Genomic DNA, 27,896 nt, shown 5'->3' on the forward strand with positions numbered 1-27,896 from the left:
CGTACTTGCGCTATCTGAATTGTTATATTTATCGTCATTACCAATTTATTATTTGTATGTCTTATCGTATAGAGAATAGATTTCTGAAGAGTTCTTAACGCAATAATAAAATTATTATCAAGATATTAAAAGATAATTTTGAAAATAATTTTTTATAAAAAAATTAGGTAAAATTAAGTATAATGAATCCTTCTCTAAAATCTCGTATGACGAAAATTTCATGCACAGATTTTTTTTTACCGTACAAAGAATAGATTTTTATTATTACTTTTTCTTATTTTTTATTTTTACTTCATAGCTTTAAGATGTAGGAAGCGGCTTATAAGATAGGAAGTTATATCCGATTGATATTAATATTTGTATGTTTAAGTAGTACGAGATGAAATTCTCATATATGAGACATTTTCTCCGAGACGAGTTTCTTGTTTTTATACCTAGCTCGGAACTAATTCCCAGAAGGAAGCTACGAGGAAACTTCCGGGAACTGATTTCCGAAGGAAGGAAGCTATGACCAGGAACTGAAGCTACGACTTCGGAAACTACCAGGAAACTTAAGGAAGGAAGCTACGACCCGGACTCCGGAAGCTGCATGCCAGCAAGGAAGGAAGCTACGACCCGGAGCAGAGATTAGGAAGCTACCAGGAACCTTACCGGAAGGAAGCTACGAGGAAACTTCTGATTTCAGAAGGAAGCTACGACCGGGAAACTTCGAGGAAACTCATTGTTTTCGTTAAAATAGTAGCTTAAAAAAACAAAAAAAACTTAATTATATTTTTTATTTTAGCACAATTTATATAATTTTATTTACCAGAGTAAAAAAATATTAGTTAATTATTTTTTTTATTTTAGCATTATTTATATAATTTTATTTACTAGAAAAATTCGATTAAAATTGTTTATTATAATTTTGTTTAAAATTGACACTGGAGCAAATTTAACGGTGTGTTGATGATGATCGTATAGGGATTTTAGTCAAAGTTAATATAATAATATTAGAATAATTTTTTTTAAATAAAATGAAATATATTTTTAATATTTTTTAAAAAATAAATATTTTTTTACTTGCTATCCTAGTTTGAATAAAAATAAATATTATAAGAAGATTAATAGTCTAAAATTTGAAACATTAAATATATAAATGGTAAAACAATGGAAATAGTACATAAGATAATTAGGAAAAAAATTAATATTTTATATGTACAAAAGAAAAAAATAGTTAGGTGAAAGCAAAGATAATAGATAACTCAAATTTTAAATTATGGTATATAGGAAAGAGTAAAATAAGAAATGAAGTGAGTATTGTTGTAGATAGTTCATTAAAAAATTAAGTTATAGGAATAGTTAAAAAGAAGAATAGAATAATAGCTCAAGATAATAGTGGCGAAAGAAACTATGAACATAATTAGCATATATATGCACCTCTTCTAGAATTAGAAGAAGATACCAAATCAAGATTTTAGGATAACCTAGATGAAAAGTATTACAAAATATTCTATCAAACAAATTGATTTTAATAGGAAGTGATTTAAATAGGCATGTCGGAGTAAATATTGAGAAATATTATAGAGTGTATGAGGATTATGGGTTTGAAACAAAAACGATAAGGCAAAACTATATTGGATTTTGCGATAACATATTATTTTATATTAGCTAATATATTTTTTAAACAGAGAGAAAATACTTACTCATATTAAAAGCGGGAATAATAAATTGCAAATTAACTTTCTTATGGTTAGAAAGAGAGATGCAAAAATTTATAAAAATTACATGGTCATCTTTGGAGATAACTTAATTACCCATCATAGGTTAATAGTGTTAGATATATATCTGAAACATAAAATAGAAAAAAAAAATATATACAACTCATAAAATTAAGTAGTGAAAGTTAAACGATGAAAACGAGACATATTTAAGGAGAATGTAGAAGTACAAACATTAGATGAAATATACAGTAACTCTAATATAATATGAGATAAGATAGTATCAAAGTTAAAAAATAGTAGCTAAGAGTATACTCTATGAGTCAAAGGGACATGCATCACCAAATAAAGAATCTTGTCAGAAATAGAATAAGGTTTAAATGAGATGTAAAATAAAAAAAACTATTAGATAAAATAATATTCTGATAGAAGTATAAATGTGTCTATAGAAACAAGGTATTCAATGACTTATAAAATTATTTAACATAATATTGAAAATGAAAAAAATTATCTGATTCATGGAGAGTAAGTCCTTTAGTTTTGTTATATAAGAATAAAAGTGACATACAAAATTATGTAAACTATAGGGGTATTAAACTAATGTGTCATACCATGAAACTTTGGAAATAAGTAATAGAAAAAAATAATGAAGGAGTCAACGATGACCAAAATCAATTTGGGTTCATTCTTATAAAGTCAATAATAAAAGTAATACATATTCTCAAGTAACTAATTAAAAAGTATAGGGAGTAAAAGCAAGATTTACACATGATATTCATTGACTTAAAAAAACTTATAATAGAGTGTCAAGAGAAATTATATGAAGAATTCTAGTAAAGAGAAGTGTTAGTGTAGCGTATATATAGAACTAATTAAGGATATGAATAAGGATGTAACGACGAGAGTGAAGACTTCAAGTAGATTAGCTAAAATATTTCTAATAAAGATAGGTTTATATCAAGGATCAACTCTAAGTCTCTATGTTTTAATTTTTATTAATCATGGACGATGTCACTGGACATAATCAAGACATAGTACCGTGGTGCATGATATTTGAAGATGATATTATTTTTGTAGATAAGGCACGTGAAGGAGTAGATGCTAAATTAAAATCTTGGCGGGAAACACCAGAAGTGAAAACTTTTAGACTTAGTAAAATAAAGTAAGAATATATAAAATTTAAGTTTAGTAATATTAGACGTAAAGAGACAATTGTTAATATAAGAGATGAACTAAGAGGTTTAAGTATTTAAGATTATTTTTATAAAATGAAAGAGGAATTGAGAGAGATGTCTTACATAAAATACAAATAGGATGGTTGAAAGGGAGAAGATAGTCAAATGTTTTATGTGATTGTAAAGTATCTCTAAAACTTAAAGAGAAGTTCTATAGAATGACGGTTAGACCTGGTATGTTATATGATACTAAATGTTGAGCTGTAACTTGAGCACATTAGTAGAAGATAAGAATTGCAGAGATGACGATATTAAGATGGATGTGAAGACATATGAGGATGGACGGAATAAGAAATGAGAATATTAAAAAAAAAGTCAGAGTTGTATCTATTGAGAAAAACTCCGAGAGAAACGTTTAAAATAATACATATATACACTTAGACGGCCAATAAAAGTTTCAATTAGGCGATATGAAATTATAACAAATATGCACATCAAATAACAAAAGAGAAACACTGAAAAAAACTTTATTAGTAATAATAAAAAAATTAAAATTTATTTAAATATAGATGATAATATCGTAAAAATAATTAGAAAGATCCATATAATGATTTTACCTAATAGAATAAGATTTAGTTGTTTTTATTATTATAGTCAACTCTTTCCCACGATCATGGTCAAAGGCAATTCAAAGGAATCGATTTGAAAAAAATTCATCTTTTATGATTATTTTGTTGATGATTGATATTAATTTGCTTTAAAAAAATTTAAATGACAAATGGAAGGATTAACAATTTGACAGTCTTTCACTTCATCTTAGCACCGGGGGCTTAATCGATCTTTTATTATAGTGGTGGCTTAAATCGGGAGGGTGAATCCTCTTATCCGTAAAGATGAATTAGTGGAGAGTGATGAACTCTCAGAACGATTTAGTGACTAATGCATAAGATATTTTCATCATAAGATCTAGGATTCGAATCTCGATAAAATTGAGGTAAATATTCTTTTGTGTGTTAGTCAATATTCCAAAAGTTTATAGCTGCCCGTGATTTACCTCCTCCGTGTTAGCCCTGGGACAGATTAGCGGGAACGCGAGAGGGGGACAAGCGTATTCATCTTTTACCACCATGGAGAGTGATAAACCTTACTTACTTTATACGTGGAGTCATCACTCTTCATCAATAGTGAAGGGTGATCCATCTTCTAATCCAGATTTTACGGACTAGAGGATGACTATATGAACATTACATAATATAAATTAAAATAAATAAATAAATAAAATGTCATAAATAATAATAACATTAAAGTGACCACGTAAAATCCTAAACCCACAAATTTATTTTTGAAGCCTATTGCAACTCAAGGTCAAAATCGTGAGAAACTGAATTACGTTGACGATTCTATATACGAAGCTTCCTGGAAAATCATCAACTCAGGTGAGCTCGGGCCCGGACTACCGTAAGGCCGAGCCAAGTTCACCAGCTAGCTGATATAATCACGCCCCGGGCGACCTTTTTCTCCAGTTCGTCTTATTCACGTCGTTAATCAGTTCCTTCTCTCTCACTCCAGTTGCATCGTCGGTTGCGATAATCAATTCATGGAAAACGGGATGAATATCGGCGACGAAGTTCGCAGACACCGGCTCCTCATCTGGCTTGGTTTCTCTACGATGGCGTTCTGCGCGGCGAAACTGCTCCGCACCCTCTCGCTCGCGCAGGGTGCAGCGGCCGGCGGCGCCTCCCCTGCGCGCCTCCTGTGGGCCTACATCGCTTGGCTGGCGGCGCTCGTCGCCGTGTTCTCGGCGGTGGCTTTACGGAGGCTCCCGAGGGCAATGGCCGACGTCGTCGATCGCGCTCGCATGGTCCGGGCTGCGCCCTTCCCCCTGTTGGCCGTCTGCACCGCCCACCTCCTTCGCGTTCTGGCCGAGGCGGCCGATCATGATCAGGCGCTCGTCGACAGCCGCGCGGCGGCGGCCCGGCTCGTCAGAGCCTATGCGGTGTGGCTGCTGGTACTCGTCGCAACCTTGGCGCCAGTCGCCGGACTGCCTCCTAGGGCTGTGTCAGCCGTGCGGCTCTCCGCGGTCGTTGCGTGCTTCATTGACTACTGAGACGCTGTGTGCATATCCGATTTTTGCGGCGTCCATCGTTAAATAAATTTTTAGATTGACGTCCTTGGATGTTTCGTGTTGATCCATTATTATCTACAAAAATATATCGGAATGCCCCAATATAATTTTAATACTTCTCATCTTTTACTCTCTTTCTATCCTTCTTTTTCTTGTTTGTCTTTACTTCTTCTCTGATTCGACCATTCCAAAAAGGCCAGGAGTTTATATGATTGATTGAGGATAATGCACTCACCTGACTGAGGTACGGTACAAAACACTCAAAAGAAATAAAAAAAAAAATAGAATTCGAATCTTAACTGTCTGCCTCAAAAAATAATAAGACACTTAACTTATTTATAAAAAAAATTGTCACTTTCACAGGTCAACGCGCTTACAAGGACTCGTCAGGCGCAAAGCACCACACAACAACAAGAAAACATGTTCGGGGTTGTTGGGCTCACTCGCTCTAGTAGGACTCGTCCCTTGGCTCCTCGTCCTCGTGCCCCCTCTTCGCCGATCTTCAACTCCGCCCGCCGGAACCGCCGCACGTCTTCCGCCGCCGCCTGGCGGAACAGCGCCCACGTCCACTGCCCCTGCCACCATGTGATACCCCTTCGCCTTAAGCTCCTCCGGCGGGTCGTGCGGCATCGCGAAGCCCCCCAGGTAAGGCTCGCCGAGGCTGGCGATCCCTCCCTCCGCCGCAGCGATCGCCTCTGACTGCCTCTTCTTCAGACCGAGAACCCTTCTCTCCAACTCCCGAAGCACCTGGCGCACCTTCTTGTTTCCCGGATCCCACTGGTAGCCCATGCTCCCGCTCAGATCCAGAGGGCCCATCTGGATCACGTCGACCCCCTCGACGGCGGCGATCGCCTCGATCTCCGACACGGCGTCAACCGACTCCACCTGGCACATCACCAACAACTCCTCCACGCAGCGGGCTAGGTACCCGTCCTCGAGGCCGTAAGCGGATGCGCGGACGACGGTGTCGGCGGAGCCGAGCACGCCGCGCGGCGGGAAGCGGCAGCACGAGACGGCGTGCGCGGTAGCAGGAGACGTCGTCGAACAGGTGGAAGCGACGGCCTTCGGGAAGGAGCGGAGATGGCAGTGAGCATTTGGTCGGATCGGAGAGAAAGGGTGGTCGAATGAGCGCTTTGAATCTGCAGGATTTGGGGGCCGAGGAGGGGAGGCTTAGCCAGCGCCATGGTTGTTAGAGAAGCCGCCATCGTTCTGCCCTTCCCCTCTCCCCAGCGGTGGCGGCGAGCTTTATGTGGTTGGATAATGATTTCCCGTCTCTAGGGCATGACTCTGGACCCCGCATTGGCTCCCTTGTCGTATCGAACCATGAATCGGGTAATCCATTGGGTCCTGGATCACTCAATTGATAAAGATAACCCTATTTCTACGGCATCCTCAAACCGGAGCAGCTAGGCTACGGATTATAATGTCGTCGCTTCCGCCGCCCATCGCCATAGCTCCACCGCTCCACTCCGTGCCCTCCTCGCTTCTCGGTCAGAGACTACTGATCTACGGTGACCCTCTTCATTTCCGGCTCCGCAAGTCAAGGCCTAGCTCGAATCCTGTAATCTTCCGTTCTTGCTTCATCTCCCGCTCTCGCTCTTTGCGGTGTCTATGCAGCGCTGACCCAAAGGGAACTGGATCGAGGCCGGACGAGATAGTATCCGGCATGGTGGAGAAATTGCTGCAGAGGGAAGAGAACAAAGCGCTTTTGGACGGGCTGGAGAAGGCCTCCGCCAGAGTGGACCGGGCGAGGGAGGCGCTTGCTGATATCGAGCGCCAGGAAGTGGAGGCCTTGAGGGCTAAGGAGTACGTGCGGCAACTACGGAGCCGCGAGGCCGAGGTGAGCTCTCCCTCATAGTGCTAATCATCTCCTTCATTATTATTTTTGCTTGTCTAATTGCTTCATTGGTTAAAGAAAAGATTTTGAATCTGGTGATTTGCAATGCTCATAGATGCAACATAGTTACATAACTGCATTCCTTTTGCAATTCGGTCTCGCACATAGTGTTGAATCCTTTTGAATCCTCTTCTATATCCAGATGAAAATTTGAAGATTATAGAGAGAAAGGTTTCCATTCGGTGAAGGTTGTTTTTGAACTTAGGACCTTGGCAATAACTTTCAAAGTCTTTAGTCTTTACCAACTTGGTAGCATGCACCTTCGAGATTATATACTCATCTACTTGAATCTCTACAATTTGACATACTAATGTGTTTGTGCTATAATGGGATCGATTTTACTTTTATGACTTGTCTCATTGCATTGTTATTGTCACTCTTCACTAAACGTTCAACTAACATGGTAACATGGACAATTGGTGGAGTATAATGAATTTCACTACCTTTCATAGGGAAATGGCATTGATTGTTGAAAGAAAATAGAATAATACTTGTAACTCATTATTAGTCTATTCCATACATTTGTGGAACCTACATCCTCGTAAGCATTTATTTGCTCGAAGACCAGTTCCACACTAATAAGAGCATGGTAATCACTTGCTTAGGATAGAATGATTTACATGTGTTTATTAGCACTACTTAGGCAAGAAGTGAAGTTTTTGACATCTAGCATGGTGGGGAAGCCAGTTCGTTTGTCCTAGTAACTTTGCATAAGCTTAGTTTTTTGGAATCGGAAGTGTATACCTATGTTAAAGATCCACTCCTGATTGATTTTTTTTTTCTGTACTGTTTTCCAAAGAAAATCACCTATTTAGCACGAAGAAGAGAACCTTTTATCTATGGTTACCTCATGGATCAAATAGTTATATATACTGTATAGTATTAATGGGTAATAGCAAAAAAGGTTAAACTTCCATCCCTTGTATGAGTGATCAAGGCTCTTCTCTCTAGCAGTATATTCTTGAGTTCATCACTGTGTGAAGCATTGTCTCAAGTCTTGACAATTGTATCTTAGATCATAAACCTTACTATTGTAGACCCTTGCACAACACCACTGTGTCTCTCTAGTTCCCACATGGACAAGTAGAGTGGCCTGATATATATATATAAAATTGGTCTCTTTCCTAACAATTGAATTTTTGGATAAGTAGTTAGACAATCAATTTGTTAGTATTTCGAAAGTATCAAGTGAAACTAATTCAACCTGGTTTTTATAGAACTCAAACAGTAGACAACAGGATTTTGCACAATTCCTCGTCATTTATCCTATAAAAATGCATGTTGCACTCATTGGTATTGGTTTTCAAATAAGATTGCAGAATCACAAAGGGAATTGTTAGAAGCTAGGGGAAAGGTAGAAGAAGCTCAAAGGTCTTTGTCAGCAAATCTAGATGAGAACGATAACATTTATGGGCCCTCTGAAGTTATTGATAAAGATAGAGAGAGATTAGAATCAGCAAAGGCTGCTCTAATTTCTGCTGTGACCGGCACACTTGCTAGTATCCCTATTTCTCTGTATCAAGCTACAAGCTATCCTGAACTCATCACTCATCTGGCTGTTGTTTCTATTAGCTGTGCTTTATTTGGAGTTACTTTCCGTTATACAGTAAGAGGAGACTTGGATAATTTTCAACTCAAAACCGGGGCATGCGCAGCCTTCGGTGTCATTAAGGGTATAGACCTCTAACATCTTTTCTACCCTCTAACATCTTCCTAACATATTTTCATTCCTATTTTTATTTTGATCGCTGAGAAGAAATCAATGTGAACATGCAGGTCTCTCAGAGGTAGAAACTGTAAAGACATTCGAATTAGATACTCAAAGCCTTATCTCATTCTCAATCGATGGAGCACTTCATGTGTCTGAGAATATCTTCACATTCCTCGCTGCTGCTGTTGCGCTTGATTTCTGCTTTAAGATGGCAATTTTGAAACCATTTCTGCTGAGGAAATAGAACGATGATCCATAATTCAATCGAGACATGTTTCAATTCGGTCTCTACGAGTACTTAATGTACCTATCAGCAGCGATCCTTCATTTTAAACACTTATTTACTCTGCCATTCACTCTTCTGTGTGTAGTAGTTCGAGCAATTGGGGAGCTATCAACAAGCCGGTTGCGGAGTTGCTACAAGGAACTTGTTGAATGAAGATTTGAAGCTCTTCAACTCCATGTGTAGCATGCTTTTGTCTTAAAATTGGTCAGCTTTCTGTATGTTTGACTTTTACTGAAGAGAACTTAACTGACCTAACCAATTGATACTTGGACTCTTTATCGTGCCCATGCCTAACTTCGACACTCCAAGTGGACATCGACAACCCAAATTAGTTTAAAGCCGATGATTATACATATGGTAGGTTTTTCAGTTTAATCTTATTTAATCATATTGGTAGCGTTATTAAAAGATTATAAGTTATGAAGTCGATATGTAATTGTAGAAAATCCAAAACCTAATGATTGAGTTTGTTGATGGCGTGCCTTGTGATGTAGTTGTTAAATGTGCTCCTTTATTTCCACCAAAGTTTTAAAATTCGTTAGGTGCTAGTCAGGCGGCAGACCAGCACCTAGGCTGCCTTGGTGGGACTAAGCGCCGCTAGGCGAATTCCTCAGTATCTCTTATTTTATGTGGATTGTGGACAATGTCATATGCAAATCTAAATATTGTTTTAAACAATTTCATAGCAATGGAGATTGAACTATGTATGTTGAAATAAATGCATACTTTTCAATATTAAAAAAAAGAAAAATTATAAAAGAAAACTAACAGTTTTGTGCAAAGGAAATATATTAGACTCAGTAAATACAAGTAAAAGAAACAGTTGAACAGTAGAACATGCAGAAAGTTATGATAATCATATAGTAAATAGTAGAACATGTATCCAACTCAAATTTTAAAACCTTGCTATAAGTTAAAACAACTTTACTGGTGAAAAACATTAGAAAACAGTAGCAATAGTTCAATTCAAGATTACATCATTGTGAACCAGTAACCACTAAGTAAAATATAATTGTTGAATAACATAAATCATGTCTTAACAAAATGAATTTAAAATTATACAACTAATAATATCTCATAGACTCATATTTATTCTATTTCTTCTCTATAATTTTCAATAACTTGTTCTTCATCGGGCACAAACTCAATATCATTATTGTGATCCTCCTCTTCTTCATCGAATGCAAAATCATCTTCATAAAGTTCTCTCACTCTAGAGCTTCTCCAGGGTTGTAGATTTTCATCTGCTCCACTTGCTTCATCAATCATTTGTCAAGTGAGCCCGGAATCTAGTTCAACTTCATCATCTTTCCCACCATCCACAATATAACCTTGTGCATTTGAAGCATCTTTTGTAAGAAGGGCATTGACATTCCTTTCTTTTTCTCTTTTTTGTTTGTTCAACAATCTAATATTAAATTGGACAAATAGTAAATTGTTCAACCTGTTGGCATCATTCTATTTCTTTTCTTTGTATGAATCTAAAAAAAATAGAGAAAGTAAATATTATAGTTAGTACCTGAATATAGAGTATAGACGTTAAAAATTATAGCTAATTTAATTGAATACTGAAAGTTTAAAACTTACTTCTTCAGATGTACTCTAATTTCTTTCATACCTAGATGAACTTGTAGTTAATGAAAGTATCCTTAATGCCACCCTTAGCAAGTTAGGTGTGTGAGCACCGTATGTACTCCACCATGCACATGAATTAAATGTATCAGCATTTTTTTCACATGCTTTTGCTGCCAATGTTTTTCCAAATAATTCAGTCCTATCTTTATATTTTGGAAATTTTTTGTTAATAATTGTATCTTGTAGATCTAATTCATTGGCATGCAAAGTTGTCATGCATTCAAAAATCCTCATCGCGACCTCCTCATAAAGAACAATAGAACTATCTTTATAGTAAAAATAAGGATTCAACAAAAAAGCAATAGTATGCAATGATGTATCAAGTCTATCCTTCATTTTTGACTCAATAATAACTATGATAGGCTAATAATTTGATTCCACGTTGTTTAGAGCCACCTTGATATCTTCTTTAGCTTGAAGAAGCTCCCCATCGATGGCTTTCTATCTCCATCTACCAATCAAAGAATTCTTACCAAAGGAGCAAATATTTTCAAACAAAGTGTCATACCATTCCAAAAACTCATGCTCATCACTGTAGAGTAAGCCAATTTTCCTTTGTTTGTTTTTGACCAATTAGATTTCTCCCACATATCACTTGTAAACATGACCCTTAAACTAGTTTTTTTTTCAATCAAATTTTGCAATGTGAGGAAATTTGATGCAAATCTGGTAACTCCTGGTCGGACTATGTCTCTCTTCTTCGTGAAACTTTTCATCAATGATAAAGTCTTATGGTGAGCATAGATGAAAATGGTAAAAGACTTGGATTGTTCAATAATCTTTTAATATCGTAGAAGTTTGCCAATACTTTCAAGCATGAGATTAACCGTGTGAGTTGCATATGAACTCCAAAAAATCCCAGGTCGCTTTTCTCTCATCAATTTAGCTACAGCCATATTATTGGTAGCATTGCCTGTTACAATCTAAACAATATTCTGAGCTCCTACTTGTTCAACACACTTGTTCAACACACTTGTCAACATACCCAAAAATAAGTTTAGTTGTATGTGCCTCGTCTGAAGACTCCTTAGACTCTAAAAATGTAGTACTCTCCTTGCAATTAACATACAAATTTAAGATGTTTCTTATTTTTCTATCACTCCATGCATTTGTCATGATCGAACATCCATTCTTTACCCATTCTTCTTCATGTTTTTTCAGCAATTGTTTTGTTTTTTCAACTTCGGCTTTTAACAGTGGCTCTCTAAGTTGATATTGAGTTGGAGGCTTGAATCCTGGTCCAAATTGACTCACTGCCTCCATTAGTTGCTTGAAGCTATCATTATCAACAGCATTGAATGAGATTCCATTTTCATAAACCCATGTCCCAACATATTGTTGAACTTGTCGAGTTCTCTCTTTAAAAAGAGTCTTATTTATATTTTTTTGGCGAAGCACATTACTTCCACTGGAGCCTGCATTTTCTGGAGCAATTGCCGATACATATCTATCCATGGGGAGAGGTTTTTTAATTCTATTCATCCCTTCAATTTCAAGACATTCTTCTTCGTCTAGAGAAATAGTCACCTCTGCTTTACAACTTAGTTCTTCCATTATTTTATTCTTCTTTCTGTTCCTCCATTCTAAAATAGTCTGTTTGCATTTATTTTTGTATTTTTGTTTTCTTGAGATGCTTTTCGACAACCAGATACATTTCCAGGTATATTTCCAATGTGCTCCTTTATCTTATACACTTCCCCTGACATTGTTTTTCCACATAACTTGCATTTAATTTTGTCAAGGTTCTAATGATCAATTAATATCTCAAACTTCCATCCGATGTCATTTGACTTTCTTCTAAGAATCCCGGATTCGGGTTAAGTAACAGATGTTGTCGAAGATGAATTGCTTGCCATAATGATAACAGATAACCTGAAAAAATTATATATAATAACATAATATGGTAATAAAATTTAATTATACCGTACGATACAAAATAATGAAATATAACATTAACCCTATTATTGAAATTATCCCAGTTAGGAATTGTTTTAATTTCTTAAATCTAAAAAAAAAATTACAAAATAGGAAAAAAAATACGCCGACGTGCGGACGCCACCAGCGCCTCGCAGGAGGCCTCCGGCATCGCTGGACAAGTCCGGTGCATCCGACGAGGTCCGGCGTTGCTTCCAGCAGTGCCAGTAGCGTCGCGGAAAGCTTTCAGCGCAGCCGGAAGCATCGCGACTCTACCGGCGTTGCTGGAAGCAACACCGGACTTCGTCGGACGCACTGGACTCATCCGGCGGCGTCTGACGCCCTGCGACGTGTTCGGCGTTGTCGAAGAGTTGTCGTGACGACGAATCATGAGAAACAAAAAAAAATAAATTAACAGAAACAAAAAAATAAAAACTTACCAGAAGCAAGCCGCGATGAGAGAAGACAAAGAGTCAGCGATGAAAGAAGACGAAGCGCCTCAGCAAATCCGATTTAGTATTAAAAACCTAAAATATGCCTAAAATACCTAGGTCCGTCGAAACCCGCAATGGTCGCCGAAGCTCGCCGAGGAACGCCTAGGCGGCCTAGCCGTCTAGGTCATCCGCCTCGCTAGTTTCCGGCGCGGCCTGCCACCACACAACGCCTAGGCGTTTTTTCAAACACTGATTTCCATCTAACTAAACAATGCACCATATGGATCACAAAGTTAAAAGTATTTAGTTAAGTCAATTGGTTCACTAGGATCATTAAATTTGGAGTAAATGATAACATCTATACACCATTTATTAAAGATAGAGTTAATCTCGTCTAAATCACCTATATGGCCACTTCAACTATCATATGCATTATCAATACAAAAAAAAAAAAATCATGCATTAGGTATGGATTATTTTACTCTGTTGTTATTTGTGACGGATAACTTATTCATCATCACTATTAACAACGGAATATTTAATCTGTCATTAATTATACAATAAAATTTAAAAAGCAACTGATCATTAGCGATGGAGTATTTAATTCGGTCACTAATAGCGATGAATTTAATATTAGTTGTCGCTAATAGCAATGGAGTAAATATTATATCACTAAAATTAGAGAAAATATAGGGGTTTTGTCTTGATTTGGTATTCACGAGATTGATCTCCCCTCTCTCTCTCTCACTCTCCGGTGATCCTTTCCGACTATTGTTCGCAGCATCTCCAGCGAACTTCCTCTCCGGCGTTCCTTCGTGTGTCCTTAACGATGGCATCCAATTGCCTGAGTCTCGTGTCCAGCGGGCTCACCCTCATCTCCGGCCTCCTCAGCACTCTCTCTGGCATTCTCGACTCATTAGTGCTCTCCGGCATCGGTAAAAATACATATATGTAAGTATGGGTTTGTTCCAAATTGTTACAACTAGTATTGTAATGAAGAGTTGTATGTATTTAACCAAATTTGACCTTCTGTTGCTTCGTCATCCTGTCTAATTGTTCTAGAAGAATCATCAAGGCCTATGAATGCAATGTAATCAATGGTTACGATGCATACATATGATCAATCAAATATAAAGGAAACACTTATGCCCGAAATTCAAAAAAATGTATGATATGTTAAAAGCTAATGAAAGAGAATTGTAGAAAGACATTCCTTCTATCTATTTTCAACTCTCAACTACTGCAAGAATACTGAACATGTAGACAGAACATCATTTCTCTGAACTATGTTACGATGAAATGTGTCAATTGATGTCAGAGTTACTCATCGCTGATAACTGCATAACTAATAGCTTCTACAATCAAAGAAATTGATTAGAGATTTGGATTTGCTAATAGAGAAGATTCATTGTTGTATCAATAACTACATGATCTTTTGGAATGAAGATAGAGAACTAATGGAATGCATAATGTATAATCACCCTTGTTATAAGCAAAGTACTTGCATGCCTAGGAAGAAGAAGAAAAATATTCCCTTAAAAGTCATGAATTACTTCCTGTTAACTGCTAGGCTCCAACGATTGCATGCATCTACTGCAACAACAAGCGACATGAGGTGGCATCAAAACCATGTACATGAAGGAGATATATGTCATCCTTGTGGCTTCTTTGTATAGAAACATTTTGATACAACATTTTCTTCCTTTTGCAATGGAATCATGTAATGTGAGACTTAAACTTTCTGTAGATGGATTCCAACCAATAAAAGCTATAGACAACAATATTCAATTTGGTCAATTATATTAACAGCATATAACTTACCTCCATGGATGTGCATGAAAGACGAATTCATGTTTCTTACTTTACTTATTTTCGGTCCTTAGAATCCAAAAGGGCAAATAGATATTTTTTTTATAACATTTGATTACAGGGTTGAACCATTTATAGAATGTAGAGTCAGATATTTATGACATTGCAAGTAAATCAAATTTTACAATGTATGTTGCTTTGTTATGGACGATTAGAGATTTTTCATTATACTTAATATTGTCAAGATGGATTACGGCTGACAAGTTAGTATGTCCATATTGTATGAGTGGGTTCGATGCATTTTTACTATCTTGTAATTTTAAAGATATCATAATTTGATAATCATCATAAATTTTTACCAATTAATCACTCATTCAGAAGAAATAAGAAAAAATTTAAAATGAATAAAATAGTCAGGAAACTTCTCCTAATATGGAAGTCGGGTCAAGGAATTCTTGATGAAATTGACAACTATGAATTTCTACCAGTATATCAGGATAGTTTTGATGGCATAAATAAGTACATTGTTAGAGTGAACAAGTGTAGTTGGAAGAAAAGAAGTATATTTTGGGAGTTGTCATATTAGAAGTATTTACTCATTTGGCATAATTTTTATATGATGTATGTTGCAAAAATTTGTTTCGATGACATCTTCAATACTGTGATGAATGCTCATGGGAAAACTAAAGATACAACAAAATCACGTGAGGAATTAAAAGAATGAATAAGTAGATCTGAGTTGCATCGGAATGAAACAACTGGTAAATATCCGAAGACTTATTATATATTGGACAAAGAAGGTAATCACGCATTATGTACTTGATTGAAGAAGTCAAATTTTATGATGGATATGCCTTGAATATGTCTTGTTGTGTGGATATGAATAGATTAAAAATGTTTGGAATGAAGAGTCACGATTGTCACATGTTCTTGCAAAGATTAATTCCAATAGCTTTCCATGACCTACTTCCTAGCAATGTTTAGCAAACACTTACAGAATTAAGTATGTTTTTTAGAGATTTGACTTCAAGGGTTATTAGGGCATCTGATACGCTCCGGCTTTAGACAGACATTCCAATGATACTCTGTAAGCTTGAGCACATATTCTCACCTAATTTTTTTTTATTCAATGGAATATCTACTTGTTCATTTACCTTATGAGGCACAACTAGGTGGTCCTGTGCAATATAGATGGATATACTGATTTAAAAGGTTTTTAAGAAAATTAAAGAGTAATGTTCGTAACAAAGTAAAAGTTGAGGGATCAGTATATAATGCATATTTAGTTGAAGAAACAACTTCCTTGTGCTCTTTTTATTTTACTAATAATGTGAAAATCAGACATTGTAAGTGTCCTCAAAATTCCAATGATAGTCAATCAGTTGATCTAGATATGCTTTATATTTTCAAGTTTTCTGGTAAGACAATGAGTGCAACTGCTTCTAGATGGTTAAATGAACAAGAACATCATGCTGTCAGGACATATATGTAAGTACCCTGGGTTAATTTTGATATGATTAATCGAGTTAGGCTAGATTCTGTGTATGTTTAATGTCTTGTGTCTAAGCGTGTAGGAACTTAGGAACACAAGAAGTCGAGCAAAAGACGCAGCAAGGGAGAAGAATGGCATGGAAACAGAGTCGACGAGCTCAGTGTATCCGAGGGATAAGAAGCTACGGAAGAGTACACCAGTGGAGCGAGAAGGACGTGCACGGAGCATCCGAGGGAAGAGAAGCAAAGGAGGAAGCTACTCGAGGAGAAGGTCGGAGTTGGGTTCGGATGAACTCAACTCCGGATGACCAAAGCATCACCCAAGCGAGCCAAGTAAGAAAATGGTCAACTCGGAAGTTGACGATGAAGACCTGAAGACTTGAGGGACCTTGGATGCCCACCAAAGCAGTTGCTACAGAAGTGACCTAAGACACCTCAGTTGATTGGATGCATCTCGGATGAACAATAGCCAAGGTGCCTTAGATCAACTACAAGCGCCTCCAATGACCAGAATCATTGCGATGTTGATAAGAAGCGAGAATCCACGTCAACAACAAACAAGACGCCTAAGACTCTATCAAAGAACTCTGGAAGAAGTTTCTGGAACTTCATAAAGAAACATCAGATGTCAAGCTAGTAAGATGGAACATCCTCCGAAATCAACGAATGAACTTCCGGATCAAAAAGGGAAAGAAGGTGGCTCAACTACACGCAAAGATCAAAGAGCTTATCACTAGACTAACCAACTTAGGAGTTACAGATTCAAACCAGGATTCTCTCCAATATGCACTCAATGGTTTTCCGAGAACCCAAGAGTAGACATTAATAGTAGATGTCTACTACATCTCAAAAAACTTAGAGGTAAATTCTTTAGAAGAATATTTTCTACCTTCAAATTACACGAGTCTAAATATGCAGGCTCAAGAAATGAAAAGAAGTCAAGTTAGAATTTAGCACTAAAAGCCAAGAAGATTGAACCGAATTCGAAGTCATCCATTGACGAAAATGAAGAAGCATACATGGTAAGAAAGTTCAATAAATTCTTTAAAACTAACAACTTTGATAAGAAATAGACAACGAAGATACTTCGGAAGAAGAGAATGGTAAGGTACTACAATTGCAATGAAAAAAGACATATCAAGGACAACTGCCCCAGATTGAAGAATAAAGAAAAAAAAAAGAAAGCGAAAAGGTCCTAACAAAAGAACCTAAAAGCAACGTGGAGCAAATCACTATCAGAAGAGTCCAAGATGGAACAATACGTCAGACTAGCACTAATAGCAAGTCACCAAGAATAAGATGATGAAATCACTTCGGAAGAGAGCAATGATGAAGAGAGAGCATATATCTATGATTCAGACACAATAAGTGAGGTATGATTCTTACCCTTCGATAAAATGTATGATGCGATAAAAATGCTAAGTAGAGATCAAATAGAAATATGGAAAAAATATGCTAAGTAGAAATAAAAATCCGGTAAAATTAGGACAAAATATGTAATTTCACATAAAAACTATGCATGCCTATTAGAAGGTTTCAATCAACTTACGGCTGAAAATACTAAACTAAAAGAACAATTAGAAATATTAAAAAAAAAATCATACATACTCAAATTTCTTACAAGCTCAAAAAAAAAAAAAAAAAACTTTAGATTCAATGCGGACTTAATTGGTATATTAGAAATCAACAAAGGTCAAATTATAAAAGTAAAGAAAAATTAATATTTCTAAAAAATATTTGATAAATTCAGTAAACAAAAAATTCTTTTAGATGCCTTATTCTTACATGTTAGATTTTTATATTTGCTAGAAATTTAGTATTTATTTGAAAATAATTTTTTTCAAGCATACTTTCGATTTTAATTCGTTTTAAATTTTGTGTGATATACTAAAATATTATCTTTTAGCAGAAAAAGTTTTGAATTTTTTCAACTGTTATATAATTATTTATGAATTTTTACCAAAAAAAGAAAATTTTTAAAAATTGTTTTTTTTTAAAAAAACTTTGATTTTTATGCAGATAAGTATTATATTTTCAGTATTCAAAAAAATTAACACGATTTTTTTGAGTAAAAATATATTTTCAAGTATTTAATTTTAAGAATTTCTATTTATGTAAAGAAAAACTATTTTCTCACTTTAAGAAAAAACGTTTCTAGTGAAATTTTTTTATATTAAGAAAAAGTTTCAGAATTTGATGAAGATTAAAAATACTTTTTAAATTTTTCTTAGAAAATCATGTTTTTAATCTTAGAAATTCATATATTTGAAAAATAATTCTTTCAAAAATATAAAGACTTGCTTACTATATGTAGAACCCCTAGAAATTTTTAAAGATTTTTTCTCATTTTTTTACGTTATTTTTTTATGTGATCAAATAGAGATAAATTATGGAGAGATTGATTGCAAATTTGTTTCTTGTAACTAATTGCAAAATTTATTATTTTAAAATTGTTTTAAATTAATTTACATGTTTGTTTGCCTAACCTTAACCCGGATTGATGCACATCAAAAAGTGAGAGATTGTAAATACCCCGAGTTAATTTTGATATGATCAATTGAGTTAAATTAGGTTATGTGTATCTTTGATGTCTTGTGTCTAATTAAGTTATTTGTTCGAAAAAAAAAATTTTGTTTGCTTAATTTGTCCATGGCCTATTCATCCCCTCCTCTAACCGACCACCAAGGGTCCTAACAAGTGGTATCAAAGTCAGGACGCTTCAGAAGGATTAACCACCAAACAAAACACACGAGACGATGGCCGAACCGAGCATCCACCCACCAAAGTTCGAGGGGGAGTTCGCAAGCCAGAAAAAGAGAATGGAGTTATTCTTTAAAATTGATTTTGAATTACTTTTAATAATGAAGTTTGGTTTTATATCACCCGAAGGTAAGGAAGAATACCAGTGGACGAAGGAGGAGTAGGCCGACTTTGTGACAAACGACAAAGTAGAGTTCCATCTACTAAGCATCCTACCGCCACAAGAAGTCAACCAGATCGGCGCCTACAACTTAGTAAAGGAGCTTTGGAAAAAGTTCCTTGAGCTACACGAAGGGATGCTCGAAGCCAAGCTCGCGAGACAAGATTTGCTAAGGAACCAACTAAGTAACATAAAATTGGAAGCAGAAGAAACCGTTGTACATCTTCACTCGAGAATGAAGGAACTAATCATCGGACTCACAAATCTCGAAAAAAATGTAAGCAACCGAGATTCGTTAAGGTACACGCTTAATGCATTTCCTAGAACTACTGAGTGGGCATCATTAGTATATGTTTACTATATATCTAAAGATTTAGAATCTGTCACCTGAGAAGAAATATTTTCAACATTTAAAGTCCATGAAACGAGATATGCAGATTCGAAGAAAAAGCCGAAGCACAACATTACCTTTAAGGCAAAGATGGACGAACAAGATTCAGAATCCTCTCTTAACGATAACGAAACGATAATGATGGTAAGATGATTTAAAAAATTATTTAAGTCTAGAAAAACTAACTATCTGCAGGGTAGAAGGAAAAGAACAATCAGATCCTACCACTGCAACGAAGAAGGGCACATTAAAGACAGTTGCCCTAAGTTAAAGATCAAGGATAAAGGAAAGAACAACAAGCATGTCCAATCAATTCCAGTAAGATGAAACCTATATTAGGTACCAAAATCTTGTCTAAATTAAAATTTAATTGGACTTAGGACTTTTAGAGTATAGATTAAATATTTAATTTCCTTAAGAGGTTTTGTCTAGAAAGTGATTGTTGCTCAAATAACTAAGAAGACCTAGTAGTTCACCACAGCCAGGAAATCAATTAATGAAATAAAATGTTTAATTGACTAACTGATAAAATATTTAATTGAAATTAATGCTTTAAATAGCTACTCAACATTTTTTTTACTTAGAAAATTCTTTACAAAACTTAAAGTTTCTAAAATTATTTATATTCTAAATTTTTTTAAGTGATGTCAAAATTATTTTCAATTTTTTTCAAAGTTTTCAAAAACTTGATAAGTTTTTCAAAATTGTCAGAAAATCAGAGTTTTGTTTAAACTTTATTATTTTTGAAAAGTTACCCTTAAATTTTTAGTACTCCATTTTTTATGCGATCAAAGGGAGAGAAGGGAAGATTAAGTCTATGGGAAGATAGTTTAAATTTTTTAAAATTTTTGTACTTTAATTGTAAATTTATTGCTCTTACTTTATGTTGGTTTACCCTAACTTAACTTGGGTTGTTCACATCAAAAAGGGGGAGATTATTAGTACTACAAGGTAGTTTTGATGTGATTAAACAAGTTAAATTATGTCCTGTTGTGTTTAACCCTGTGTCTAAGTGTGCAGAAACATAGGAGCACAAGATGTCTAGCAAAAAACACAACTAGCGAGAAGGACGACACGGGAGAGAGCCGACGGCCTCGGTGTGTCTGAGGGACGAGACGCAGCGGAAGAGTACGCGGAAGGCGCGTGGCATTTCCGAGGGATAAGAAGTCGGAACGAAAGCTTGCTCGAGAAGGCCAAAAGTTGGGTTCGGGTGAGTCCTATTCCAGATGGCTGAAATCACTCAAGCGAGCGGAGCCAGACCGGAAGACCCGGACCAAAGCAAGCGGAGCCCAAGCTAGAAGCTCGACACCACAAATTAACATTTTGCTGATTCTGGTGATCGGGGCGCCCGAACCAATCTGGGGTGCTCGGAACAATTTCGAGCACCGGAACCTAATTCTTAGCCAAATTCGACGTGGCACGCACCGTTACATTGGAGATAAAATATTATCCCATTTCAAGCGTCTAGAATCCTTCCAGGCACCCCGAGCAGGACTATATAAACAGCCCTGCTCCAGAAGGTAACAAGAACAAGAAATATCCAAGCAACACTTGTACACACTTCCTTTTCTATTTAGCTTCGTCTTTATGCGCCTTTATTGCCGTAAAGAGGCTTCTCCACCTGAAGGAGAAAGTAGTGTGACTTCATCTGCCTTGGATTAACAACCTTACCGGTTGTAACCAAGTAAACCTATTTACCTCTGTCTTTTTGTCTTGTTAGTATTTCTTATATGCAAGTGTTATTTTAATTAAGTTATTTGTTCGAAAAAGATTTTTCGTTTGCTTAATTTGTGCAGGGCTATTCACCCCCCTCCCCCCTCTAGTCGACCACCAAGGGTCCTAACAGAGTCTTTCATCTTCGCAGTACACGCTGGTCAATTATTCTAGCTTTAGTATCCAACGAAGAGAAGACCTAGTGAATGATTATCACTGTGTCAAATAAATTCTCGATTAACCATAGAAATACCTAACACCATTACTGCCCAAAATTATGATGCATATCAAAATAAATAAGTCGAGATACACTCAGTTGATTTAGAAATACAATCTACATCACAATTACTTGTAGATGTTAATGTCACTTACAAGAAAATAGATGATGGAGAGTTGTCTAACAGTGAGATGGTTGATGTATCAATGGAGTCTAGCGATGAGAACTTACAAAATATTAATTTAGTTGATTCAGAATGACATAATGTGATTAAAAATTAGTAACAATGTCATGGTATATTGTATGGATTTTTTTTTCATCTCCCTAGTTAGAAGACAATATTATTTCAAATGTGTATGTCTTATACTATGATTTTATATATATAGTCATGTTGACAGGACATATAAAGCACTTGGTGACAAGATTATTTTGAGGATTGTTGGTGACTGATAAGAATTTATGTATTTAGTAATTATTTCAGTGCTTAATCTTTTTTTATTTATCACACATATCTCATACATGATATTTTTCCATACAGCTTTGTCCTAGATGGTTATCAGGTTGCAACCTACATATCCAAGAATTTTAAAGAATGATTGCCACCATCTGGTACTACATGGAGGCTTATAGATCATGACACAAAAGACTTTTATTATAGTGAATTCTTAGTAAGTATTTTGAATATAAAATGTATTTTGTAGTTTAAAATTAACATGATACTAATTCTCAAAATCTATTGTTGCAGAAAAGATATGTTCAGGAGGAGGGTCACGAGACTAATTTAAAAAAAAAAAATTAGAATAACTACTACTCTGAACTATACATAGACATGTTATACAAGTAGAGACAGAAGGGCACCAGGCCATCCGAGGTCCCTGATACAGTTTTAGAGGCTTGGAGAGCCATTTGAGCTGCCTAGCATTAGCAGTCCAATTCAGCGATTGCTCAAGGCAATCACAATTCAAAACCTGTTGGGCCCAACCCCAAATCCATAAAGCATACTGCTAGATCCCATTCTATTATGGAGCATACCTTTGACTTGATAAATTTAAAATTAAGTTATATAAAAATTTCTTGCATATATTTTTTTTATCAGTTTTAATGTACTTGCATTCTCTTTGACTACAGAATTACAAAGACCTGTTACATATTGGGAGGTATTTGTTCCTCAGCAATTAACGTAAGAATATTAACTTTCGTGAATATATTTGTAGTTTCTATGTGGAGGTTAATAAAATTATTATTTTGACACAATAAGCAATATCCACTAGAGTTACATAGACATCTCAGCCTGGTGCAGAGGGAGAGGGTTCACAACCTCTTTCCACCGATAAGGTTAATGACATTTATTATGACGTCGTCGGTGGGAGGAAGAAGTCCTCCCTGGGTTTGGCTCTCATACCAAAGTTATCTTTGATTGGATGAGGGCTCCAAGGATCAGGAGCCTTCCTAGTTTCTCCTCCTCATCTAGTGAGGTACAAGCGGGAGGAAAATCAAGATTTGCGGACTCGACTCTCATCATTGGAGGAAACGATGGTTAAGAGGTTCACAGAGACATGAGATCAGAAGTGCGAGTGACAGGTTCTAACTGAGAAGATAGTTTGCCATATGCAAACATTTGCAGTAGCATTCACTTTGGATTCACAGATATCGCGCTCGCATCGTTGAGAGTCCCAGGAGACTGAGGATCCCGACAATTCCCCTACTGAGTAGATCATTTTAAGGTATGCTATTTTTTATCTTAGCCTTTAATTTGTCTTTGTATTTCAGTCAAAAATATTGTTATTATTTTTTTAAAATTATATGTATATCTAATTGTATTATAATTTTCCATGATATTTTTCAGATGTTGCATAGTTCTATCACGATATTCAGATATCCAAAATCTAAAGTGAGGTATGTTTTTTTATTTTTGTATTAGATTTTCATTAGGATGTCTTGTATAAATGATATAAACTTTGTGCCCAAATTTTGTATGTATTATGCAATAGATTCTATTAATTTTTTATGTTATCTTTTTTGTATATGGATTGTGTTGTTTAAGTTGATACTGTAAGTACCTCGTGGTAGTTTTAATGTAGTCAACCAAGTTAAGTTAGATCTTGTATATGTTTGATGCTTGTGTCTAAGTGTGTAGGAGCTTAGGAACACAAAAAGTCGAGCGGAAGAAGCAGTTAGTGATAAGAATGACACGGGAAAGGAGTCGACGGGCTCGGTACATCTGAGGGATGAGATGCTGTGGAAGAGTACACCGGTGGACGAGAAGGACGTGAGCAGCGTTCGAGGGACAAGAAGCCAGGAAGGAAGCCTGCTCAATGAGAAGGTCAGAGTTGGATTCGAGTGAGCTTAACTCCGGGTAGTCGGGGCATCACCCACACAAGAAGAGATCGGCGTATGGGAGTTGATCTGCCTTTTGCTGTATGGAAGGTGTTTTCCATAACTATAGAAGGCGTCTTCCAGTCACTATTATCCGCAAATAGAGTTTTATCCTCAACGGATAAAACTTATCTAATGGAAGGAGCCTTAGACCATCTTGAAGGCGCCTTCAAGCTGCGGATAGAGTTTTCCAAGGGCTATAAAAAACCCCTAGAGTTAGGAAATATTCAACAACTTTTGTATTAACTTTCCTAATCATTTCTGAGCTATCAACATGTATAAAAGGCTTCTCCACCTTCAACAAAGGAGATCTTCTAGTGTTTTTGAACGCCTTTGGATTAATAACCATGTAGGTTGTAACCAAGTAAAACTCTAGCCTTTTTACCTGCTCTCTTTAAGTTGTTATTTAATTTATTATTGTTATTTTATCGTGCTACTAATCAAATCAAAAGACCGAGAAGGGGTTACTTTTTCTTGTAGGTAATTCACCACTCTCTTGCCAGCTCCACTGTTTCAATAGATATGAATGTTTATTAATGTGATTTTGTATTGTGAGCTTATTGATATGAATTGTATTATGAATTTGTTGTGAAAATCATCGTTTGTGATGATTTATATTTGATTATATTCAGATGTAAACAGGAAAAATGGATAAAATTTAGAAAAAAAAATTTATTGAAGCTTAGCGATCGATATTAAAATCCGTCACTAATACATCGATATGTTCCGTTTATCGAATTAGTGATAGATATTAACTTTTCATTGCTAATGTCTTTAAGGAATCTAAATTTTGTTCAGAATATTAGCGACGGATAATAACTTACTATTGTTGATTAGCGACTAATTTATTTAAGTCTATCACTAATTAGCTTACGGTATATAGCGATGGATATATATAAAACTGTCACTATTTTTAGCGACGACATATATATTCTATCGCTAACAGCGACAACGTTGTATATTCCATCATAAAAAATGTTATAGCAACGGAATATATATATATATATATATATTTCAGACGAATCTATTCATGGGCTATAGCCCAGCCCTACCAACCCAAAAAAATATAGATGTAATGACTTATTTGATTTCGACTCATTGCAATCTCCATAATGCGCACGTCGTCCGACCACCGATGACACCGCAAAGGCGCACCATTTAACATCAGAGTGACTCCACTGCATCGGTACCGCCGCACCGACCCTCACAACATATGTGCATCTGATATCTCTCCGAGGACGGACAACTCGAGTATAGACACAAGACAGGTAACCCTAAATGGCTAAATCCCTATTATTTTCTTCTTCTCCTTTCTACTGTATGTTTACAATTGCCTCCTAACTCCGTTGTCGTGGCCACCATTGAGCAGCAACAAATCGCCAAAGCATGTTGGGGCTTACCAGCTTCGTCGCCAAAGCATCGTGCATTGGTGTAATGGTGTTGGTCATGTTACCGTGTTGGTTTTGGCATTTTGCCAAAGTCAGCTTCACATTATTGGTTGTCGTGCTCATTTATAATTTATTTTTTTATGGATTGTCATTACTCATTATTTACATAAAATCATATTACAATAACACTATTTGTCTATTTGATTCCATCGATACTTTTCAATTGGCTTTAGCTTTTAGTATTTTATTTTAGAATAAGATAATAATTTACATTTTATCTCAAGCTATTTCCCTACCTAATTCAATGTACTTTGAGCCATTAGTGAACTATTATTTGTTTATTTATTTAGGGATTTAATTTGAACTATTTCAAGATGGAGCATCAATATACTATCAAGACAAGAAAGACATTAATATCATCTTTCTTTAAAAAGAGAGATCGTGAAACTAGTGAAAACACTTCAATTCCTAATACAATGGAAAACCAATCTAGTGAAAGTCTTCTCATTCCTAGTGTCCAAATTCCTTCAATTGCTTCTCCTAGCGAAGACCATCGATCATCCTCTACTTGTATTGAACAAGATCTGGGAAAAAGAAAATAAATATGTGAATATCATGTCAATATACGAGATGAGATAAGACGTTCATATCTAAGGATGGGACCTTATCAACCAAATATGTTAAGAGTATCCGGCTACAAAATTTGGAAGTCAAAATCGTCAGTTTTAAAAAAAATGGTTTCAAAGGTTTCATTGGTTGGAATATTCATCTTCAACAAATAAGGAATATTATTTTTATTGTTTTCTTTGTCAAAATGATATTAATTTATCTAATATCTCAACACTAGTCAATGAAGAATTTGACAATTGGAAAAGGATAAACCAAAGAAAAACATATGTATTTCTTGCACATATTGGTTCTGCAGCTTCTTCGCCTCATACTATGTGTTAGAGAAGAGCCGAAATTTGATGAGATCCTTTCAACATATTGATAATGTGATGCATGTTCAAGCTAAAGAGGAAAAGGAGAAAAATCATTTACGTTTGAAGACCTCAATTGTCATTGTTCGATGGTTAGCACTTTAAGGTTGTGTCTTTAGAGGTAACGATGAATCTTTATCTTCATCTAATTGTAGTAATTTTCTTAAATTGTTGAAGGCTTTTGCAAAAATGAGTATGGAAATTGATGAAGTTGTACTTGAGAATGCTCCAAAAAAATACCCAATATATCGCTCCAGAAATTCAGAAAGATATTTTACATATTATGGCAAATAGAATACGACAGGTGATTCGTAAAGAAGTTGGAGATAAATTCTTCTATATTCTTGTTGATGAAGCACAAGATATATCTAAACAGGAGCAAATAATCATTATCTTGAGGTTTGTAACGATCTTGGGATTTTGACAGAAAGATTTTTTACCATCAAAAGTGTTAGTGACACTACCTCATTGAATCTAAAAAAAGAAATATCAAATGTCCTTGTTCATCAATACCTACAAATTCAGAAAATTAGAGGCCAAGGATACGATGGTGCTAGCAATATGCGTGGCGCATGGAATGGACTCCAAACATTATTTCTCACAGATTGTCCTTATGCATACTATATCCATTGTTTTGTTCATCGACTACAACTAACATTAGTTTCTGCAGCTAAGAATGTCAGTGTTATTTGGGATTTGGACAATATTGTTAATATTGTTACTTCTTCTACTAAGTGCATTGCTAAGTTACATATTGCACAAAGAAATGAAATCAAATATATGTTGATAATTGGAGAACGTGATTCTGAAAGTAGGCCAATCAGATTGATAATTTGCAGCGGGGAGGAGCTACTCGTTGGAGTTCTCACGATGACTCAGTAAAAAGCTTGATAGATATGTACGCTACAACTTACAAAGTTTTTGAAGTTCTTAGTAACTACTCTCCAAATGGAAGAGCTAAAGCTGAAGTTCAAGGAATTTATAGAAACATGACAAACTTTGAATTTGTGTTCATTTTGCACTTGATGCATAAAATTATGAGAATAATAGATACTCTTTGTCAAATTCTTCAAAGAAAATCTCAAGACATTTTGATTGTTGTTAGGATTCAATCAAAGTCCCACATTGAAAAGATTTGGTAAAGATTATGAGTTTAAAATGATGTAAGATATTTCCATTGGCATGAGGTCTTTTGAGGAGAGCTCAAGAGCAAAGTCATGAGGGTCTAGACCCAAAGTGGACAATATTATACCATTGTGGAAATATGTGGGCATCCTTTGGGCACAACAAATGGTATCAAAGCCATGATCCAGACCAAATGTCATGTGGGGTGACCTTAAACGAAGTTGAGAGTAGGCCTGGAACTGGTCATGAGTGACCGGATGCTCGTGGGGAAGCCCTTGACTGGATGCTTGTCAGGGGCTCGGAGCGAGTCAGAGTGACCGGATACTTGCAGGGGGCGAGTAGGTGAGGGTGACCAAATGCACACGGGGAGGCCCAAAGTAGGTCAGGATGACCGGATACTTGTGAGGAGGCGAGTAGGTCAGGGTGACCGGATGCTCGTAGGGAGGCTTGGAGTAGATCAAGAGTGACCAGGTGCGAATGCTCGTGGGGAGACTCAGAGCATGTCAGAGTGATTGGATGCTCACGGAGAGACCAGGATTATGAGAATAATTATAGTCCTTCGTTTGAGGGGAGGATTGTTGGGATTCAATCAAATTCGAAAGATTTGGT

At 36.0% G+C, this 27,896-nt stretch overlaps 2 protein-coding genes and 1 pseudogene across 3 annotated transcripts; 2 read left to right on the plus strand and 1 right to left on the minus strand.

Moving 5' to 3' along the window:
* Nucleotides 1–4,412: 4,412 nt before the first annotated feature.
* On the plus strand, nt 4,413–5,493 carry LOC121982482. The gene is made up of 2 exons (XM_042535571.1): nt 4,413–5,244; nt 5,364–5,493. The coding sequence occupies exon 1, from the start codon at nt 4,473–4,475 to the stop codon at nt 4,980–4,982; it is 510 nt and encodes a 169-aa protein (XP_042391505.1). The 5' UTR covers nt 4,413–4,472; the 3' UTR covers nt 4,983–5,244; nt 5,364–5,493.
* LOC121980187 lies at nt 5,333–6,341 on the minus strand (annotated as a pseudogene).
* On the plus strand, nt 6,046–9,167 carry LOC121982481. 2 transcript variants are annotated; one of them, XM_042535570.1, is made up of 4 exons: nt 6,047–6,511; nt 6,618–6,840; nt 8,210–8,570; nt 8,674–9,167. In XM_042535570.1, the coding sequence occupies exons 2-4, from the start codon at nt 6,667–6,669 to the stop codon at nt 8,850–8,852; spliced, it is 714 nt and encodes a 237-aa protein (XP_042391504.1). In that variant the 5' UTR covers nt 6,047–6,511; nt 6,618–6,666; the 3' UTR covers nt 8,853–9,167. The 2 variants fall into 2 exon arrangements, with proteins under 2 accessions (XP_042391503.1, XP_042391504.1); XM_042535569.1 differs by having other exon boundaries at nt 6,046–6,840.
* Nucleotides 9,168–27,896: the final 18,729 nt, after the last annotated feature.

Source organism: Zingiber officinale, chromosome 5A (genome assembly GCF_018446385.1).
Source record: "Zingiber officinale cultivar Zhangliang chromosome 5A, Zo_v1.1, whole genome shotgun sequence".
In the NCBI taxonomy this organism is placed as follows: domain Eukaryota; kingdom Viridiplantae; phylum Streptophyta; class Magnoliopsida; order Zingiberales; family Zingiberaceae; genus Zingiber; species Zingiber officinale.

Coding starts and splice junctions, on each gene's coding strand:
- LOC121982482 (XM_042535571.1), top strand. CDS start 4,473: ATGGAAAACGGGATGAATATCGGCGACGAAGTTCGCAGACACCGGCTC.
- LOC121982481 (XM_042535569.1), top strand. CDS start 6,424: ATGTCGTCGCTTCCGCCGCCCATCGCCATAGCTCCACCGCTCCACTCC. Junction 6,841..8,209: donor TACGGAGCCGCGAGGCCGAG/GTGAGCTCTCCC, acceptor TTTTCAAATAAG/ATTGCAGAATCACAAAGGGA. Junction 8,571..8,673: donor AGCCTTCGGTGTCATTAAGG/GTATAGACCTCT, acceptor GTGAACATGCAG/GTCTCTCAGAGGTAGAAACT.